Consider the following 21240-nt stretch of genomic DNA (forward strand, 5'->3'; position numbering starts at 1 on the left):
AGAATCTGTCCAGAATTCAGACAGGTAAGTAAAGCAGTATGGCTTAGTTAGTGCTTGAAATAAAACATAGAATGCTGTACAAATACATTTATTTGACTAGGAAAATCCAATGCTGTTTGTTTTTATATAACATTTCAAAGTACACAATTTTAAGTTTATTGTTATAATAGGTATTATTGTATGTTATGAAACAACGTATGTGTACATTTTAGAGGTAGTATTTTAAAACTTCTTAATTTATCTATAAAAACCTAGAATTGATTGCGATATCAAATTACAAGATAAATATTTAAGTTGCTGCTCTCATAAACTGCTGAATTATTCTACTATTATAAAAACGTAAGGTCAGATCAGTATTTAAAATTAACCTCAAGTTATAGTAAATAACTTTTCTCAAGTTATAGTAAATAATTATAATTTTTTGTGCATTTAATTATTTTGTTATAATCTACTCCAGCATCAATCACACAAGATTGGCACAAACTATGGCAAAAATATTCAGGTCTTACCACAAAAAAAAAAAAGCGTTGCACAGATATTTTAAGCCTGACAGATTTCCCATATAAAAATTCAAAACGTAAATTTAGGCATCAGTAAACTTTTTTTAACTTTTTTTTGTGGTAAAATAGATAATTTTTAACTCAACATCTTGCAAAATTATATACTTTCAATAGTATTAAGTAAGACGTGCACTACAGAAAACAATACAACTTTAAAAGTAAAATAAGTATTTTTAGTTTACTTAGGCTCACTTACATGATAGGCGATTAAAGTTACTAAAAGCAAAAATGGGATTCGCAAGTCAAAGTTGGTTAACGTTGAACGGAGTTATGAATACTGACTTGTGCATCCTACTTTGCTTTTTAACGATAACCGTAATATAACTTCAACCGCCTGTCATACAACTGGACATTAGAAAAATCTAGTCACAATTTTACTATAAGCCGTAATTCGCACGAGCGTTAAAAAAGCGTCGACGTGTGAACAGATACTTGGGAAAGCATTTGTTCTATTTGAACGCCTTTTAACGGACGTTAAAAAAGCTCTCGTGCGAATTAGCCCTAAGTTTTATAATATTCGATATAACATTTTCATAATAATTTGATGACTATATTACATTAACAAGCTTTTGGTTCAGGTGTAACAATTTAAAGAAATAATTATAAATTATTTTATTTATTAAAAAACCACAAAAAGTATGAAATGGAAGCCTCTATTAATTAAGTAAATCAGAACTTAAAATTAAATAAATATTTTTTTGTTGGAGCGGGCTTGCCTAGAAAATAAAATTATGATCTAAAACAAAGAACGAGTTCACAAATTGGACTCCGGCCGGAAAAATAGTCGGGCTTACACAGACAGAACCTGAGTGAGGAAGCCTGCATGCCTGAGAGTTCTCCATAACTCAAAACATTCTCAAAGGTTTGTCAAGTCTACCAGTCCGCACTTGGTTAGCGTGGTTAGACTATGGTCAAACTCAAACCATTCTCTAGGAGCATCGTTCTCAGTAGTGAGCCAGCGATGGGTTGAAGATCATGATGAGGTAAAAATAGTAACAGTCGACAGTGAAGAGGTTGTGGTTGCAACGGTTACTATACTTTCCTACAATGCGAGAAGTAAGAGATTGACTAACGAACCGATTGCGTGGCAGCATAAATACCCAACAATCTGTAATTATTACAGTTACTTAGGAAGTAGGTTATAAATAGAAAACTGTTGGTTGAACTCAGACAGATTTTTGTCGAATTTCAGGATGAGATACATCTCAAGGTCCATTGTAAAGTCTTGATGGCACATGTTTTCAAGATCAGGCGCATCTCCACCAGTCGTCACCACACTGATGGATAGGCCAGTGTTGCGCGACAAGTCTCACAACTCGTCGTCAAACCGGTCGATGTCGTGTCCGTAGTCGGTGGCCTCGCTGCCCACGAAAACGTCGTGATGTCGTAACACCTCGTCGTACGACAGAAAGTCGTCGTGGTCGTCGTCCGCTGACGCGAAGAGGTGATCCACTTCCTCTTCCGCTATTTCACTGAAATAGTAAAAAGAAAACTTTTTAGTTGTTAATGGTCATATTGCAAATTTTGAATTCGGTCCAATAGCAAAGTTGCAAAGCACTTTTGAAATTTTGGAACTGATTTAAAAAAAATGAAGAATAAGTAATCTCAGATATCAAGCTTTGTTAACCAGTTCAAGAATAGATTAGACAAATATTTGGGAAACTCGAAGCACTTCTGATATAGACGCATCAGCGAAAGCCGCTTAGTCTATAATTATAAATCGATTGATAATATTATTGAAATATCTTTAACTAGCGACCCGCCCCGGCTTCGCACGGGTGGACATTTATTTTTTCTATTTTCCGGGATAAAATATAGCCTATACGGATTCGGAAGAATCCCTCTAAGTAATGGTAAAAGAAATTTTCAAATCGGTCCAGTAGTTTTTGAGCCTATTCAATACAAACATACAAAAATACAAAGGTTTCCTCTCTATAATATTAGTATAGATGAATAATTGGTATATCCTCCCAAATTAAACTTGCGCCTGGGGCATAGGACACAACGAGTAGTTTATCGAGGGATTTTGTCCCCACAAGGGACAAAAAGACCGCGAGATGCTTACCTATTGTCGGGTATGACCCATCGCTGCACCTCCACGGCGTTCAACACGCCGTCCCTGTTGATGTCCAGCTCGTGCTCAAACTTGTCCCTCTCCGATATCACCCACTCCTTGTCCTGTTGCGCGCCTGCACAAGGGACAACATTAAAAAAAAAAGAATATTAGCCATGCTAATCATGACTAATACTCCGCTTTCCCCTCCAATTAAGCGTAAAGCTTGTGCCAGGAGTGGGTACAACAATAGTGCAACGGGTGGGGTTTGAACCATCAACCTTTCGGGATTCAGTCCGTTCCTCAACCTGTTGAGCTATCGAGGCTTAAAATTATAATTGAAATCATCTTTTGGCGTCGCACTTATAATTTTCACATCACTGGCATCGCAACAGAGTCAAATAAGTCAAATATTTCGTGTATAAATTAATAATCATTTTCATAGAAATTTATGATTTTAAGATTTTTCTCTTTATTTTGTGCTAGTCATGTCTTGTATGATAATTGTTAATACCCACCAACGCCGGGTTTTAACGCAACGCTTTAAAGACGCTAGTGTGAATTAGGACTTACTGCATTCATGTTAAAGAATTTCGATATTCGAAATCTAGTAACGTTATTGACACGTGCAAACTCATACTAAAGAGAATACTGTTCTAGAATGTCTAGAAATCGACTTCATCTGACAGACATTAAATCACATAAAGCATCTAGCGAGACAGTGATAAGTGGGAACGAATTACATTATTATTTCTCATGTCGCATCGCTGCAATACTGTTTATCAAGTACACTATTAAAGCATCATGGGTATGCATAGATATTGTAACAATGCGTTAACATACTTGCAAGATATAGACCCTGGGTAACTTCGGCGGGGAAGGGTAACGCACGCACAACAGACGGAAACGTTTAAGTGCGGAAACCAGCCCAGAGAACAAGAAGAAGAAGACCCTGGGTTCGGAAACCGGTTTGGGATTTTATATATATCAAAAATTGAAACTGTATCTGTACATATGAAACTGTACATGAAAATTTACTAAGAAATGAAACAAAAAATAAATAAACCTCAAATTTCAGCACAAGTTTAACATTATATTTGAAGGATTGTAGTGTAGTTATATTCTAGTATTTTTCTAGTTGAAAACGCATGGTAGCTAGGTAGGTAGATACATGGTAGGTACCAAGTTATTAAAATGACCCTTGATTACAGAGACCATATGTCTTCATTGTCTTGTTTAATAAAGCAATTACAGTTAGTTACACGCTTACATTGCTTTATTAAACCTTTATTTCTATTTAACTAGTTTAAAAGACCTTTAGCACTATCACATTAAGTATAAACCGGAGTTAAATCCAGGCCAGGCACACGTAAGAGTACTTGTAAGATTGGATTGGATAGGTCTATTTTCCCAGTTAGAGAGAGAGCCCGCGAGGGCCAGACCTTCGTTATTTTATAAAAGCTGAAAGCTTCCATGCGTATTGTCTCCAACCTATGAAAGGATCATGTCGGCTCTGGGAGATAGCAGTTACACATACACAGGCACAGGTACAGATAAACATTTTATTTTTATTTTATTTAAAAAAAATTATATAAAATGTTTATCTGTGCCTGTATTTCATGTAATAAAATGTTTAGTATTTCATTTACTTGTTGACATGGTATGGGCGGAGGGGAGAAAATCATATCACTAGAAGAATGTTAAATATTCATGTGGAAGGAAAAAAAGAGAAGACCAATAAAAAGGTGCATGGATTGCGTGAAAGTGAATATGTGTGTAAAAGGGATGGATAATGCGTTGACGGATGACAGAAGTGAGTGGAAGAAGACATGTCCCACGTAGTTTGGGGTAAGGGCAGGAAGATGAAGAGTATTTCATTTACCTCTGTCCCCGATGTACTCGTGGAAGTCCAGCACGCCGTCGTTGTTGGTGTCCTTCTCCCGCATGGTCTGGTTCACGAGGAACGGGTGCATCACTGGGTGCTCCTCGGGGTTCGTGAACACCTGCCCCACACCAGATAACTTACTAGTTGCAATCTGATATTTGGTAACTACTCAAATCAGTAACTTTTTATCAAACGTCAAAATGCGCGCTTAGCATACGAGCTTCTATGAAATACTGGTATAGGACGTCACAATGGCATTCCAAACCAGTGCCGATGCTTTTGACGATTCAAAAGTAATTTTAATTAAATAAAATATTTTGAATGATTTGACGTGCTTTTTAGTTTAATCGATAATTTCAACACTTCAACACAAGCATGAGCTACGCGACTCGTGAAATGCAACAATTATACTATTCAAAGCTAACCTTAACTATTCATGAAAAAGTCTTAACTTTTCATGTATTATTATTGACTAGCTAATGACGGACTTAACAGTGAAGGAAAGCATCGTGAGGAAACCTGCATGCCTGAGAGTTCTCCATGTTCTCAAAGGTGTGTGAAGTCTGCCAATCCGCGCTTCGCCAGCGTGGTAGACTATGGCCAAACCCTTCTGAGAGGAGACCCACGCTGAGTAGTGAACTGGCGATGGGTTGATGATGTTGAACAGTCAACTTACCGAAAATTCTTCAAAATTGAGGTCCCCATCCTCATTTTTGTCCGCCGCCTGCCACATCGCTTTTTCTTCACGCATTATCTAAACAAAAACATACTATGTATTATATAATACAGTTCAGGTTTGTATTAAGTGATCGAAATCCCTCCAGCACGATGGACCGACGATACATAACAGCTGGCGAGAAGTGGCTGGATGAAGAAGGCTGAGGACAGGGTGTGGTGGCGCTCTTTAGGGAAGGCCTATGTCCAACAGAGGACGTCCGCAAGCTGATGATGATGATGATGATCGAAATCACAAACTTTAGACTAAATAGAACAGATTTAGGCAGTTTTGCTTGGAAAGCAGTTCAGATTTGTATTGAATGGGCCAAAAATGACTGTATTAAAAAACCGGTCGTGAACAGATGATCGAGCGGTACGTCGATAAAGTATTCCAAGAATATTATTTAGATCAAGATAATATTATATATACAGGACATGAAGACATAAGTAGGTCAGGCAGCATATGAAATACCTTTGATGCAATCACCTTGACGTCTTCCCTAAGTCTATACGTAATTGCCTTGTTAGTCTTGACCGAGGCCTCGGGTTCGAATCCCGGATGGCGTTGGGTTTGGGTTTTCAAAAAAAAATTCAGTAGAGTTAGGAAACTGATGAGGATCACTTTCAGAGAACACTATCAGTAGAATTTTTTAAAAAAAGAAGAGTGTCTTTTGGTCTATTCAGATGTGACCTTGTGTTCATGTTGAACCACTGGTTAAGATCCTTAAGCCAGGATGTTCGTCGATCGTCCGGCCTACGTTTGCCCTTTTCCCCTGTACAATAAGTTGTGCCAGATGTAAGAGTTTCGCAAGCAGATGGCGCTTCTCACTCATAGGAAGAAATCAATCAGCAATCACTGGATACAAGCGCAAGCCTAACTACTCATGACGCTCTCACTAGATAGCAGCACGGGTACCTTCATCGGAAGACAAAGTAGAACACGCAAATCTGACTCGCACTACTATAGAGTTTTCTGAAATCCATATCCATACTAATATTATAAATGCGAAAGTGTGTCTGTGTGTCTGTCTGTCTGTCTGCTAACTTTTCACGGCCCAACAGTTTAACCGATTCTGACGAAATTCGGCATAGAGTTAGCTTATATCCTGGGGATGGGGACATAGACTACTTTTTATCCCGGAAAATCAAAGAGTTCCCACGGGATTCCTAAAGACCCATCCGTTTAACCAATTTTTATGAAAGGTTACCTACCTTTCATAAAAATCGGTTAAACGGATGGGATACCGAGGTAGCTTGCGTCCCTGTAATTGAGATAGGTAACTTTTTATCCTAGAAGATCAAACAGTTCCCACGGGATCTTTAAGAAACTAAATCCACGCGGACGAAGTCGCGGGCATCCTCTAGTCTGCACTATATATAGAAATTTCAAGATACCACTGTCGATCCAGCTAGCGTTACCGAGCAAGACAACCGCTCGGTGGAAGATCTCCCTTTGGTACGGTCGAGCCTACATCCCCGACAAGTACGTACCATGCCAGTGTCACCCGTGTCCTCGGGGCCTATCTCCGACTCGGCGTCGACTCCGAACGTGTCTCGCAGGTACTCCGGCCACGTGACTATGCCGTCGCGGTTGTCATCAGCTTCTGACATGCGCTCCTCCGCTTCTTCCTTCGACAGGTTTCTACATTAAAATGTCTCATATTAGGGAGAAGATACTAAGATATTCATTTACAATCTACACCAACTGGATTAGAGGTTTTAGACAGCGTTTTTGTTCGTATTACGCCAGTTTAGGCATACGCGCTTATACGCGCGCTATATATTTCGCGCGTCAATAAATCGAACGCGCGCGCACGCACTCATTCTGTCGAGTTCGCTCGAACCAATGGATCCCATGGATGTAGCAATCCAAATTCCGACGAAAAAACGGCGCGCGCTTAAACGAGCTTTTAAGCTAGCGTCAAGTTCGCAAGAGATGTGCGTTACAGAAGCGCAAAAAAACGCTAATCTGAAACTCGTATCAATTTTTTAATAAACTCTTTCATTTATTTGATTAGTATCCTACTATCTCTTTTGGAAATCTTGTATAAATACATAATATTTTCCATTCCTTTTCATTAACAGATTACAATTTTTTAAAGCTTTCATTCTATTTGAGGTAATTCATCAACTTAATTATTCTGGTCTAGGTAATATCTGCCGCATGTTAATTGTAAATCAGCCTCCACCTACGATGTTTTTCTACGGGTGTTAGGTACCATTTAATCTAGATTCGAGGTCGATCGACATTTGCTACTACATCAAACAGATTGCTTGAGCCTCGACACTCATAGTTAGTTGTAATCAATTGGTGCGACGATTGATCGATAGCCACGCCAGATTGATTTGCAACACTTTACAAAGCAGAATCTAGAAAGGCCATCTGCTTTAAACTGGAAGCCAACTACTAACAGTTCAAGTTATCATGATCGTAGAACAGGGTTGGGATTTACAAAAAACTCTTGAAATAAAATTCTATACATTTATACACTACACAATTAAAATATCAATCTACCATTTTAAATTACACCTTTTTTATCGCATGTATCTATGGATTATATGTATGTTCTATGGATTTTTTGTATAATAAAAAATTGACAAAAAATCTTCAGTTATTCACAATAGCTGTACTGTGAAATTTTACAAAATGCAGATCCATCCCTTTTCTCCAATCACAATGAAATGCAAGACCTCTGTGATGTGTCCACCACAATTTAATTTCCACAATGCATTTGTGATTAGTTTACCTTCTATATAAATGTTTAAAGTTCCTCAACATATCACTGTGCCTACAAAACAGATGTTCATGCTTTCTGAATGAATCATAGGCATGCAAATGACTCAACTAAGCTGTCTTTTATGTTACAATAGGACAAAGAACTATTTGAAGGCATTAAAATAGAACTGGATATGTAAATCTGTCTGTATGAATAGCTCTCACAAAGAGGTCTTTGATTACATTTTTGTTCATTTAGATCTATTTGGAATTAAATAAGACTCGCGTCTAGGGCTAGACCTGGATGACGCGTGACCTTAGCAAGCGTCCTATAAGGGTTCCGTTCGTTCAAAACGGAACCCTTATAGGATCACTTTGTTGTCTGTCTGTCCGTCCCTCGTACCTGTCAAGAAAACCTATAGGGTACTTCCCGTTGACCTAGAATCATGAAATTTGGCAGGTAGGTAGATCTTATAGTACAAGTACAGTAATAAATCTGAAAACTGCGAATTTGTGGTTACATCATTAAAAAAATATTAAAATGTGTTTGAATTTTCAAAGCAAGTTAACCAAGTAAAGTATACCAAGTCATAATCATATGAAAGTGCTTTATTTACCTGTACTTCTAAAACAGACTTTTATTTATTTTTATGCATAATAGTTTTTGATATATCGTGCAAAATCACTTCTCTCAGGCTTTTTGATTAACAATTTTAAGTTATAACTTGCTTTTGTAACACTATCACTTTTTTTTTTTAAGAAATTTGTATCAAAAACTTTTTACCCACTTTATTAACTTGTGAGTGAGATTTCATGGAGTATTGAAGCAGACTCAAAGATGGACCCCCTTGAGCAATATTGTAATGAAGACTACAGCAATCAACACCATGCTAGAGCTGTCATGAAAATTTTGAAACCACAGTGGAAAATAGTATAGTGAGTAATGAGTATCCAAAATGAAGACTTACATAAAAGAGTTCAGGATCCACTTTTTCAGCTCCACTCGGTCAATCACCTTGTCTCCATTGAGATCCATCTTGGGCAGCAGCAGCCCCAGCCGCCGCCGCGATTCCTCTGGACTGAGTCGGTCATACTCCTCAGCTTCTTTTACGCTACCTGTTTATTGGATCTTATTTATTTAGGAATTACTTCCAGAGTAGCAGCCCTCCGTTAACCACATTTGATTCAACTTTCATGACACATATGATGATATTATGACATCTTAAGGACTAGGATAACATAATAAGTTGTTTACCTATCGAGTAATAGTACGTAACAACCAAAGCAGCCGGCACAAGCACCAATAGTGCGAGTTTCATAGACATCGCTCGCGCATTCCTTATCAACAACTAAGCGCATTGCCTCACGCTGCGTCCGAGCAACGTGACCAAATAAACACCTATAACATTCATAACTACAGGTATAGCGCCATAACTGGGTGGTATACGTAAGTTGTATATTATTGTGACGTACGCGCGAAATATCAAACTTTTACAGTTTATTATCGCACTAGCTGATACTCGCGACTTCGTTCGCGTGGATGTAGGTTTTTAAAATTCCCGTGGGAACTCTTTGATTTTCCGGGATAAAAGTAGCCTATGTGCTAATCCACGGTATGATCTATCTCCATTCTAAATTTCAGCCCAATCCGTCCAGTAGTTTTTGCGTGAAGGAGTAACAAACATACACACACACACACACACACACACACACACACACACACACACATACAAACTTTCGCCTTTATATTATTAGTGTGAACTGTGAAGTGTGATGTTTACAACAAAAACTCGCACACATCGGTACTTGGTTACGGCTTGGCCGCGCGTTTATGCGTGAGGCACTAAAACTGGCGCGGCAACAGGCAGGTTTAGTTTAGGTACCTAGAATAGCTTCGTGATCAAACTCCACGTTGTGCCCAGCGTCGTTGTAATGCTCGTAGTCTCGCGGCCGGTACGCGCCGTCCATCTCCCGCTCGTTGGTGTCGATGCTGTGGCTGTGGACCGACGCGCACAGCAGAATCACCAAGATATTCGGCGTCAGCAACAACAGGAACGACATCAAATATTGTATCGCCATTATTTCACTTTTTAACACTTCACACTACGTATAATGATTAAATATTTCCTTATTTATGTTATGCGTAAAGCATTGTTAACTTTTTATTTCAAGATTAACATTCCATTAGTATTTTCTATGATTAAATGTAAATATTCTTCACGTCCATGGATTCGATTAGAATTTGACAATTTCTCAACATTTTTGACAGTGACACTTCACACCATCTGACTATTTTTTTTTTTTTTTTTTTTTTTCTTCTCGTCTGGCTTTACATAGATTAGCCAATGTCAGGTTTGTATTTATAATTACAAGTTAGGGAAACTATATATTATGTATAAAATAATGAAAAATCGGGATTTGGAATTGGAAAGGAAAAGGATTTTTTTAAAATAATTACATAATATACATATATCTAAACATATACATAAATAATAATATAATATAAGTAACTATACATTAACTATATCTTGATATCATTATGTTCTATGAACAAAGATAAAACTTTGTAAACATTAAATGAATTTGTGTATAACAAACATAATATAGATGTAGGAAATGGAATGTGCAATGATTCGAGATTAGCAAGAAAGTCAGTTCGATCATATAGAGTGCATGCAAAGAAAACATGGTTCAAATCCCCATACTCCCCACAGGAACAGTGAGGATCGGGAACAATTTTCATCCTGTGTAAATGCGCCGGGGTACATACATGACCCAGGCGCATTCTACACAGAATAGAAGTAACAGTTTTTGAGAAAACTAACTGGCTAAACCATGGTTTCCTCGGAATGGACGTCTGAATTTTTCTATAATGTTTACCTACTGAACCATCGTTACTCCATACCCCATCCCACGCTTCATACAAATATACTTTGGATAAATTTATCAAATCAGAACAATAATTGGTGAATGGAACAGTATCTCCAACACGTATCGCCTCATTTGCCAATTGGTCAGCTCTTTCATTTCCGGGAATGCCCACATGGCTTGGAACCCAAGCCAACACAACATCACAATTTTTCTGTGAACACTTATATAAAAGATCTCTAATGCCAAAAACAATTGAAGACTGCTTATGGGATTTGAATGGAAATCTATTGATAGCTTCTAGAGCACTGCAGGAATCAGAGAATATGACTGTTTTTGGTATCTTTAAAATTAAAACATATTCTAAAGCTTTAAGTAAACCATAACATTCACCCGTGTAAACGGAAGCTTCAGGTGGAAGTTTAACTTGTTGTATACCTTTATATTGTGAATGATAGATCCCAATGCCAACGCAACTCTTATCCTCATGCTTAGAGGCATCCGTGAACACATAATGCCAGTCAGGCCATTTATCATTGAGAATGTTTATAAATTCCTGTTTTGAGTTAGGGTTATTTTTTAATTTGGATCCTATGTCGAATTTAATTTCCGGGACAGTAATAAGACCCTTGTAGTTGTGTTGATATAGAGGAAGAATAATACTTCGATGGGTGGGAGCTCCCAAACTTTCATATTTTCTAAGACTGTTTACAAGACATGGAGAATCCCTATTAGTCCAGTAGTTACCGGTATCAACCTGATAAGCAAGTTGACGTATCTTTAAAAACAAAGGATGAGAACTTAGCTGTAATGTACGGAAAAAGTATTTATCACAAAGGAACTGTCTCCTTAGATATAAGGGCGGATCACAACATTCTACCTGAAGACATTTTATTGGAGTTGATTTCATCGCACCCGTAACCAACCTCAAAGCCTTTGCCTGGATTATATCCAGCTTTTTAACTGCAGTTTTATTACCAGGATGTAATAAGAATGTTCCATAGTCTAAAACACTTCTTATTAAAGCATTGTATAGCAGTCTCATTGTAAAAGGATGAGCACCCCACCATACTCCTGTAAGACACCTTAAAATATTCAAATTTTTCTCGCATCGTAATAAAACATATTCCCAATGTGGAATTCCAGTAAGTTTAGAATCTAATATTACACCTAGAAATTTCGCTTGATCTTTAACTGCTAGCGGAATTCCATTGTAATTAATATGAGGAGATGGTAGATTTCGCTTCCGAGAAAATACTACAACAGAGCTTTTAGATGGTGACAAATCTAGACCATTATTATGTAACCAACATTTTAAGGCATTTAACGCTAAGTTTAACAACTCACTAACATTATCTAAGGATGGCCCAGCAACATACAAAAGCAAATCATCTGCATATTGAAGCACATTTGCATATCTATTTACAGAAATGTCCAAATCGTAAGTATAAATGTTATATAAAATAGGGCTCAAAACAGAACCTTGTGGCAAACCCTTCCACACAGTTCTATAAATAAATTCATCTTCGACCGAATCTAGCGAATACTTTATATATCTTTCGTACAACATATTTACAATAAAATTAATTAATAAGTTAGGAATATTCAGGGCAAGCAATTTATGTTTTAGAATTGAAATATTTACATTATCGTAGGCGGCTTTTATGTCCAGGAGGGCAGCAACCAATGACTCATTTTTAGAGAAGCTTAGTCTTATGTCTGTGGTAAAAATGCTTAAGCTGTCAATAGTACATTTACCTTTCCTAAAACCAAACTGGTTTCTCGATAATAATGTATTATGTTCTAAAAACCATTCCAGCCTGATTTTAATAAGGTGTTCAGCAGTTTTAGCTAATACTGACGATAATGCTATTGGTCTATACGATGTTGGATCTGAACTCGGTTTATTCGGCTTCCGTAATAAGATCAAAGTTTGGGACCGCCAGGATTCGGGGACGATACCCGCCATCATAACGTTGTTGATCAAAGAAAGGTAGTACCTGAGACCATTGTCGTCAAGATTCGATAAGAAGGAATAAGGAATTCCGTCTTCACCTGGTGCAGAGTCTTTAGTCGTTGAAAGTACGCCTTTCAATTCGTTAAGTGTAAATGGCGAATTTAAATCTACATTACAATTATTAGACAATATGGGGGTTAAGGCCATGGGACATTCAGGTACATAAGGAGGACCCAAACGATCCATGACTTGCTCTGCTAGAACTGGAGATATTTTATTCTGTTGGGAATCTTTAAATGCAGATCTAAACCTTCTTATATTTTGCCAAACAATTGATGGTGAAACATTAGGACTTAAGGATTTACAAAACCTGTGCCACCCTTCATATTTTTTTACCCGAAGTAGCTCCTTAGTAGTATTAGCAATTTCTAAGTAACGCTCAAAATTGTCATCAGTCATATTTTGGCAAAATTGCTTCTCTGCTTCTTTTCTTTGCTTAACTGCATTAGTGCATTCTACATCCCACCATGGTGGTGATGGAATAAATTCCATACCACACCTTTTTACAGGAAAAGTTTCATTTGCAGCTTCAATTAATATTGTAGATAATGCTTGTGAGCATTCTAATATGTTAGAGTGACTAATTTCTGGTAAATTATTGATTTTCTTTTCTACAGCTACACTATACAGACTCCATTTAGCGTCTATCAGTTTATGTTTTATGCGTGGCTGTCTTACATGTTTTGGAGGTTTTTCAAAAGGGAAAGTAATGATTAAAGGGTAGTGATCACTACCACCAGTAGATTCAGCGGGAGACCAGATGAGAGATGAAGCAAGATCAGGAGTGCAAATGGACAAATCAGGAGCACTAGGTGTCCGTGCCAACCGAGTGGGAGACCCAGTATTCAAAATGCACAGATTATGGGAGCTTATTAAATCTAACAACTTTTCTCCATAGAAGGTTGATGTGGCACAACCCCATAATTCGTGATGAGAGTTAAAATCCCCTAAACATAAAAATGGTTTCGGTAAAAAATTAAAAATTTCACTAATTTCATTAAATATATCATTATTAGGACGAGAGAAATATACAGATACATAACATATACTATTTACAATAACTGCAATAACAGACAAGTTATCGCTATGTACAGGAAGAGTGATAGGTGTGAATGTCAGAGTATTTTTGATGAGTATAGCCACTCCACCATACCCATCAGGTCTGTCTTCCCTGAGACAAACATACCCCGGCATTTTGAATAAAAATTCCTTTCTCAACCATGTCTCTTGGAGACAGATGAGAAAAGGATCATGTTTATTTATGAGATGTATTAAGTCTTGTTTTCTACTGTTGAGACTCAAGCAATTCCACTGAATCACTCTGGCTCTGTGATCCATTATTATTAGATATTTGATATAAGGCTTCAATTACTGTGGCAACGTGGGACGGTGTAACTATATTCGATTGTGATAATAATTGAATCAATATTTTAATAATGTCTGCCATTTTCATGTTATTTTCAGTACTATTGTTATTAAAATTAAACTTCTGTTTAGGTAAAACAGGATCTCTTATTATTTCTGAGTGCGCAAAGTGGTCATAGCCTTTGCTAAGCTTTGAGGGTAATCTTGGCTTTGCGAAGACTGTTTTTTTATATGAATGAGGCACTGAGTTTGAAGTGGATGGAATGTTGGATTTTTGAGGACCATGTATATCCTGTGGTGGAGAGGATGATACAGGTGTTGAAAACAAAGCTTCAGCATATGACATGTTTGAAACTGGTGGATGCATTTTAATTGCTTCCATATAAGAAATACAACTTTTGCTCATGGTTTCTTTAATTGCTCTTTGTCTGTTATGTTCTAAACATTTTTTATTTATAGCTTGATGCGCTCCCTTGCATAAGCAACACCGGTAATCCTCCTCTTCCACCTGACAAGTATCACCAGAGTGCCCTTGGGTACATTTATAACACTTTGGCACTGACCTGCACTGATTTTTCACGTGGCCAAAACGGCAGCATCGGTAGCACTGCACAGTCGGATAAATATACAATTCAACAGGTAAAGCCGTGTAACACATGTATACCCGGGTAGGTAAAATTTGGCCATCAAAGGTTATTATTACTGTCCCAGTACTAATGAATTGGTTTGTATCATTTACAACGATTTTTCTTTTGATCCGCCTTATTTTAATGATTGGACCACAACCAAGTGGAACACTCATGTTAAGTAATACCTCTTCTTCGGACCAGTCATTAGGTACACCTTTTACTACACCCATGCGTGTGACATTAAAAGTAGGTATAAATGCCCTATATTTTGCGGATTCAAGAATTTTGTTTGTCAAGAAATTATTGGCATCCAAGTAGGAAGAAAAAGCCATACTAATGCGATTCCTTCCTACCCGTTTCAAGCTTCCGTTCACAACACCATTGAATTTATTATGTTTTAAAAAGCGACCAAAAGTTATAGGATGCAGAGTAGTTGAGCTATCACTATTTTCGCATTCTTTTTGTATATGCACTACATATGGGGCACTATCGGATTGTTGGTAATAAGTACGGCCAATTGGCACTCGAGTTGGTAGTGAGGAGGTTCCATTATTATCGGTGGGGTTTGTAGATTCAGTAGGGTATGTCGGATTTGGGTTAGCCTTGTTATTATTACTATTATTATTAATTTCAAACTTGCAATCGCAACTGTACTGTTCTTTTCCATCTCTAGTTTTTGTTTTCCTTTTTCGTTTATTACATGTTAAACAAATGCGTGAGAATATTTTCCTTTTAAGAGTTTTGTCGACATTGGACACGACAGATACATCAGTGTCCATTGACGACTCAACCGCTGCTATTAGTATATCCATTTTTGATGTATTATCCAATGATCCCGAAGGATTTGACCCCCCTGGATCGGGGGGCCGGATGTCCATAACGTTGAAATTTAAACTATACTAAATTTTAAAACTTACCTATATATACAGCTATCTACTATGAAAATGTCACTAAAACTACAATATTTACACTATAAAACAACACCAATCCCTTTCCAAATTGTATTAAAAAATTAAAGGAAGAAAATTTCACGTCCGCTTATGTACGCAGTTTCCCGCCCTTTCCTCTGACTATTTGTAGTGGTTCTTTGTTTTTTTTTTTTTTTTTTTTTAATTTAAGGCCCAAGTGTGGGCTCAAGTCTTTTGAGACGTCTGAAAACTAAAATCGAATTTTCACACATTAGATAATGGATTTTTGTTGTTTACACCCATTTTACGCCTTCTTCGCAAGCAACAAAAAGGTCTCTACAGGCCGTTCACTATAACTTGACCCATGCCGTCATGTTGGCACAGTTGCTTTGTTTGCTTTATTCCTCAGAACTTAGGGTGTATTATTGTGTGATTTGCAATGGTGCCAGCATAACGTCAGGGGACAAGTTATAGTGAACAGTGTCTACTGCTTTCTTGAACTTCTAATAAGGTGCATTATAGAAAAAGGAGAGGAGTAAGGGTACCATATTAAAAAAACACATTTAATTTATTTTAACGATTTATGTTCACTGACCTCTAATATAACAGATTATTTAGAGATCGGTGTTTTTTAATAACCAGAAAAACAAAAACGGATAAGACATAGATAATAAGTTACTTTAGTTAGTTTTATTTAATCAAATTTTCAGCAGCCATAATAATTAAAGATACCCGACGATTGGCGACATGGTGAGGGTAGTCGCGAACAAATTTTGAGAGGTGCTCGTGAACTTCTCTAACGACTAGCGGCAAATGCACCCGCGTAACTTGATCTGACACATCCAGGTTTATCAGAGCTTCTTCCAAGTATCTGTAAATAAAAACATGATAAAAACAATTAACTAAGACTCGTGCAGAGTTAAGACTGAGGGAACTCTTGAGAACTCCTTTGATAAGGGGAACTCTGATTCTAATCGACGATATATTGTCAAATATTAGGCTATGGAAGGCTATGGTGACGAAGGAAATTTTAAGTAGTTACCTAGCAATTACCTTATAAGAATTATTACTTGCAAAATACATGATGGTGACGTAAAATTAAAGAAAAATAGGGCGAATTTAGAGCTACTGCGTCAAATGTAGGTATTAACATTTGAATCTGCAAATGACGTTGTAGTCTCGACGTTTTGTTAGAAGTTCTCTAAGATCCTAACTGTCGTGAACTGATGATACCAGGGGTGGCTCTTTCAAAATCAATGGTGATACCCATGTGATACCCGACGAAAAATGAAACTTCTAAAAGCATTTTCTGGTGGGAGAATTTTAACCAGGTCAGTCTGGATCAGTCTCGTCCAGTCAATCAGACATTATCTTTATATGAAGAACTCAAGTAAAATAAGCAGTTTACATTGTATCACGTATGATGGTATTGAGTCTCGGGGTCCGGAAATGTAGAACTGAAATAAAATACGGTGACGTTTTTTCTCATATTACTCCCCAGCCGTGGAGTTCGAACGTCCCTAGAAAAGATTCACTTCAAAGAAGAATAAGAAATCTTATTTGTCGATCTATTTGATGCAGTAGTGTCAAAACGGAAGTCTGCACTAGCAGGTGTCAGGGAACAAACCTGCATTTGAGCTGGGTGTCGTGCACCATGTCAGTAGCCAGTTGCTGCACCAGCGACAGCAACACCGACTGCGTCAAGCAGCACGGGCTGAACACTTCGGCAGGGTCCACGGCTCTGCAAGCGGTCATCACTAGGGCCAGGTTGCAGTGCGAGAGAGCCTCTTCGAAGGACCCGTTGAGGTCCCCCTCTGAGATTTTTTTGTTGATTAGAGCTGACTGCATCTATAACGGAAAACCCTGCTTTTCATCTATGGCACTAACTACTTTGTTAAAAACACCTCGAAAAAGATGAAAGCTTCATTACACCTGTTCTGTTTGGCGGCACTTTAAATACAGTAACTCTTTGAAAGTTTATATATTTTATAAGAGTGCCTAAAAAGTTTTATTTCAAAATTTAATCTCAATAACTCTTTAATTCAGTTTTTTAAGACCAACCCTGCTGGAAATCTATTATTCAAGAAACGCACCTACATACATACCAGAAAATCATCTAAGTACCTACAGGCCTCATCTTTGCTTAGGTAGGTACCAAAAAAGATGTGGTAAAGAAAAGTTGCGTTAGTGACCTAGCTTTAGTTTTGGCGCATTGGTACCTACCTAGGTAGTTATTATAGTGAGATATACCTACTCGTAATCAAGCAAAGGATTTCTTACCAAATGATCAACAACGGATATTCCAGGGTCCGTCGGCTGCGGTGGGCTGGGGGGCAAGTTCTGTTCTTCCGCATACAGGTACTCGGTTTCTAGGCTCAAGGGATTCAGCTTGCTAGGCCCCAGTGTGCCACGGAAGAAATCTTCGCGCTTTAAATGTTCGAAATCCAACTTTTCACGGAGCTCCCACCAATTCCGCGGAGGATCAAATATGTCGAGGTCCAAATGTGGCTTATGTTTGGAACTTTCCCATGCAAAGTCAGGTGGTCGCACCGAGGTGGACTCCAGTAACATTGTTTTTTCGATTCTTTTTTCTAAATCAGCCATGAGTCGTTTTCGAATTTGCTAAAATTAGGTTTTGTGTTATAAGAACCCTGCGTTATAAGAAACGCCGGTGACAGTTTGATCTTGATGATGATGATGACGATTTTATCCGTAGAACTCTGTGACGTATGGAATTTGTACGCATTCGCAAAAAAAACCGGTCTATGTCACAGACTTCTGCGAACAAAATCGCGCAGTGAAATTTCGCAGTGCGAGCTTACCCTTTAGTTTCTTGCCGATACCTTTAGCTTACATCATCATGATCGACCCATCACCGGCCCACTACAGAGCACGGGTCTCCTCTCAAAATGAGAAGGATTCAGGGCAGAGTCCGCCACGCTTTGCGGATTGACAGACATTACTTACTTCCCCGAAACTTTCCCGTAACTCGTTCTCGAACTGTGTACGAGCATCTCTCAGGACCACATCAGCTTGTGAGTGTTTACCCTCGATGGCCGCCAAGAGGCTCCTTGCTTGCTTGTTTTCACAATGATCCTTGCCTTCAACGTTATGTTCTAGCTCATCCAGTCTGAAAAAAGTAGTTGACATAAACTGCTATTCGAAGCGAGGTCCTCAAGTTAAAAACCGGCCAAGTGCGAGTTGGACTCGCACATGAACGGTTCCGTACCGCACAAGATATAACACGTTTAGATGCAACACTAATGACGGACAGCGCTGCCTATATGTGATTGTAGACTAATTATTTCTTCGTGAACACGTTTCCACACCACTAATTCACGATTATCGGATTTTTCCTTTGCTTGTGCTATATACACCTACGAGTAGGTATCTACATCAACGGGAAGTAGGTAGGTAGGTACCTACCGTATAGGTTTTGATTCCCTTTTCTTGATGGACACGACAGCAGACAGACCGCGAAGTGATTCTATAAGGGTTCCTCTTGAGGTACGGTACGGAACTCTAAAAATTCAATACTTGAACCTGTATGAAATTTTCACCTTTTCATGGATTCCTCTAAAAAGTTCGTGATTATGCGTCTGTAAGATATTTTTGTGTCTTCTTTTATTAATTTTAATATACTCTGCTGTTGTTTCACCATACCTGTTAATTAACATTGTAAAATACTGTTAAGCTACGGCCACACCTGCGCGTCATAACCGCGGGATGCGAAGCGGGAGTGTCCACGACCTAATCTATACGTGTACATTGCAATGTGCATAATTAGTAATTACTTACTATGTTAAAATATCGTTGGAGGCAACCGCCACGCGGCTTAAGACGGAAACAAACTATGAGACGCGCTCGTAGCCTGCGACTGGCAGCTGCGACTTTAGGTTTGACGTTACCGCTTCGTAGTCGGTTTGGTCGCGCAGGTTTGGATGATACTTTAGGGTAGATGTTTCATACTCATGCTACTTAGTAAAAAATTCTTATCTTAGGTCGAATATGCTAATGCTGCTCGAATTTCTTCCGCGTAGATTTAGGTTTTTCGAAATCCCGTGGGAACTCTTTGCTTTTCCGGGATAAAAAGTAGCCTATGTGCTAATCCAGGATATTATCTATCTCCATTACGAATTTTAGCCAAATCCGTCCAGTAGTTTTTGCGTGAAGGAGTAACAAACATACACACACACACACACACACACACACACACACACACACACACACACACACACACACACACACACACACACACACACACACACACACACACACACACACACACACACACACACACACACACACACACACACACACACACACACACACACACACACACACACACACACACACACACACACACACACACACACACACACACACACATACAAACTTTCGCCTTTATAATATTAGTGTGATAAGTGTGATTTTCGATTCGATTCCGTAACATCGCCTTGCCATGCCATGGTCGACAGGCCGAAATGGCAATTTGGGGTGGGGACGCCCCGTACAGCCTCCGCCATTGCAGGATAGTGTGCCTCATACCCCGATTGCCATCTCAACATGTCCCATAATATACACCTACCGAGTAACCCAGTTATTTATCAATTTTTCGCTTACCTTTCAACACTCGATTTTTTTGTTTTAAATCCAAGATCTGCCTGTGAGAATTGTTCAAACTGTCCAGCAGCTTTTCCAACCCGCTCGACGAGCCATTACGATCATTACAATTATCACTATAGTTGGCGAAACAATTCACAATCTTAGAATCGGCACAGTTAGTATCTAAATCGTTCAAAGCTCCCATAGATTTGGATCTTTGGAGTTTGCTTTCTAATCTATAGAAACTAGACATTTTACTTTGTAATTTTAGGAAATGTACTCAATGTAGTTATTACCTACTGTATCGAAATCGAATGGTATGAAAATATGACAACTAGCTTTGTACCACGTCTAAAATTTTTCATTCCCACCCTCAATTATTGCAATTATTTCACTATGGTCACAGAATATTATATAATGGTTACCCACCTACGTGTACTAGGGTATCTAAAGTGTATCATATATTATAAATATGTAAACAGCCAATTACCTACTTCACTCAAAAAATATGCTAACAGGCACGGCATGCAGGTAGATAAATCTATGCGCCGAATAAACTTGTAAATAGGTATCTACCTGCTTCAATGATTTTAACAAAAAAGCCGGCCAAGTGCGAGTCGGACTCGTGCACCGAGGATTCCGTACCAGGGTATTTTTTCGACATTTTGCACGATAAATCAAAAACTATGATGCATAAAAATAAATAAAAATCTGTTTTAGAATGAACATTCTAAAACAGTCAAGAAACCTATAGGGTAGACCTAGACTAGAACCTAGAATCCTGAAATTTGGCAGGTAGGTAGGTCTTATAGCACAAGTACAGGAATAAATCTGAAAACCATTCTGAAAATCATTAAAAAAAACTCGCACTTGGCTCTAGCAAGCCTAAAATCCCTTTCTAAAGGTCGATGTACAAT

General features: G+C 38.2%; 2 protein-coding genes across 3 annotated transcripts; both read right to left on the reverse strand.

Moving 5' to 3' along the window:
- Positions 1-72: 72 nt before the first annotated feature.
- On the reverse strand, positions 73-10201 carry LOC123864777 (calumenin-A). 2 transcript variants are annotated; one of them, XM_045905450.1, is made up of 7 exons: positions 9815-10201; positions 8900-9047; positions 6707-6857; positions 5175-5252; positions 4496-4616; positions 2626-2749; positions 73-2032 (listed from the first exon to the last, which is right to left on the reverse strand). In XM_045905450.1, exons 1-7 carry the CDS (start codon positions 10008-10010, stop codon positions 1870-1872), a joined length of 981 nt encoding a protein of 326 aa, XP_045761406.1. In that variant the 5' UTR covers positions 10011-10201; the 3' UTR covers positions 73-1869. The 2 variants fall into 2 exon arrangements, with proteins under 2 accessions (XP_045761406.1, XP_045761415.1); XM_045905459.1 differs by lacking the exon at positions 9815-10201 and adding an exon at positions 9187-9305.
- A 6114-nt stretch (positions 10202-16315) lies between these two features.
- LOC123864739 lies at positions 16316-20683 on the reverse strand. Its single transcript, XM_045905367.1, has 6 exons — positions 20342-20683; positions 19279-19381; positions 18686-18848; positions 17999-18340; positions 17346-17566; positions 16316-16589 (listed from the first exon to the last, which is right to left on the reverse strand). The coding sequence occupies exons 1-6, from the start codon at positions 20574-20576 to the stop codon at positions 16409-16411; spliced, it is 1245 nt and encodes a 414-aa protein (XP_045761323.1). The 5' UTR covers positions 20577-20683; the 3' UTR covers positions 16316-16408.
- Between the last annotated feature and the right edge of the window lie 557 nt (positions 20684-21240).

This window comes from Maniola jurtina, chromosome 1 (genome assembly GCF_905333055.1).
Source record: "Maniola jurtina chromosome 1, ilManJurt1.1, whole genome shotgun sequence".
NCBI classification, from domain to species: Eukaryota; Metazoa; Arthropoda; class Insecta; order Lepidoptera; family Nymphalidae; genus Maniola; species Maniola jurtina.

Coding starts and splice junctions, on each gene's coding strand:
- LOC123864777 (XM_045905450.1), bottom strand. CDS start 10,010: ATGGCGATACAATATTTGATGTCGTTCCTGTTGTTGCTGACGCCGAAT. Junction 9,048..9,814: donor TGATCACGAAGCTATTCTAG/GTACCTAAACTA, acceptor TCCAATAAACAG/GTAGCGTAAAAGAAGCTGAG. Junction 6,858..8,899: donor TGGATCCTGAACTCTTTTAT/GTAAGTCTTCAT, acceptor ATTTTAATGTAG/AAACCTGTCGAAGGAAGAAG.
- LOC123864739 (XM_045905367.1), bottom strand. CDS start 20,576: ATGTCTAGTTTCTATAGATTAGAAAGCAAACTCCAAAGATCCAAATCT. Junction 18,849..19,278: donor TTAGAGGAATCCATGAAAAG/GTGAAAATTTCA, acceptor TACTTTTTTCAG/ACTGGATGAGCTAGAACATA. Junction 17,567..17,998: donor TATCCGTTGTTGATCATTTG/GTAAGAAATCCT, acceptor TTTCCGTTATAG/ATGCAGTCAGCTCTAATCAA.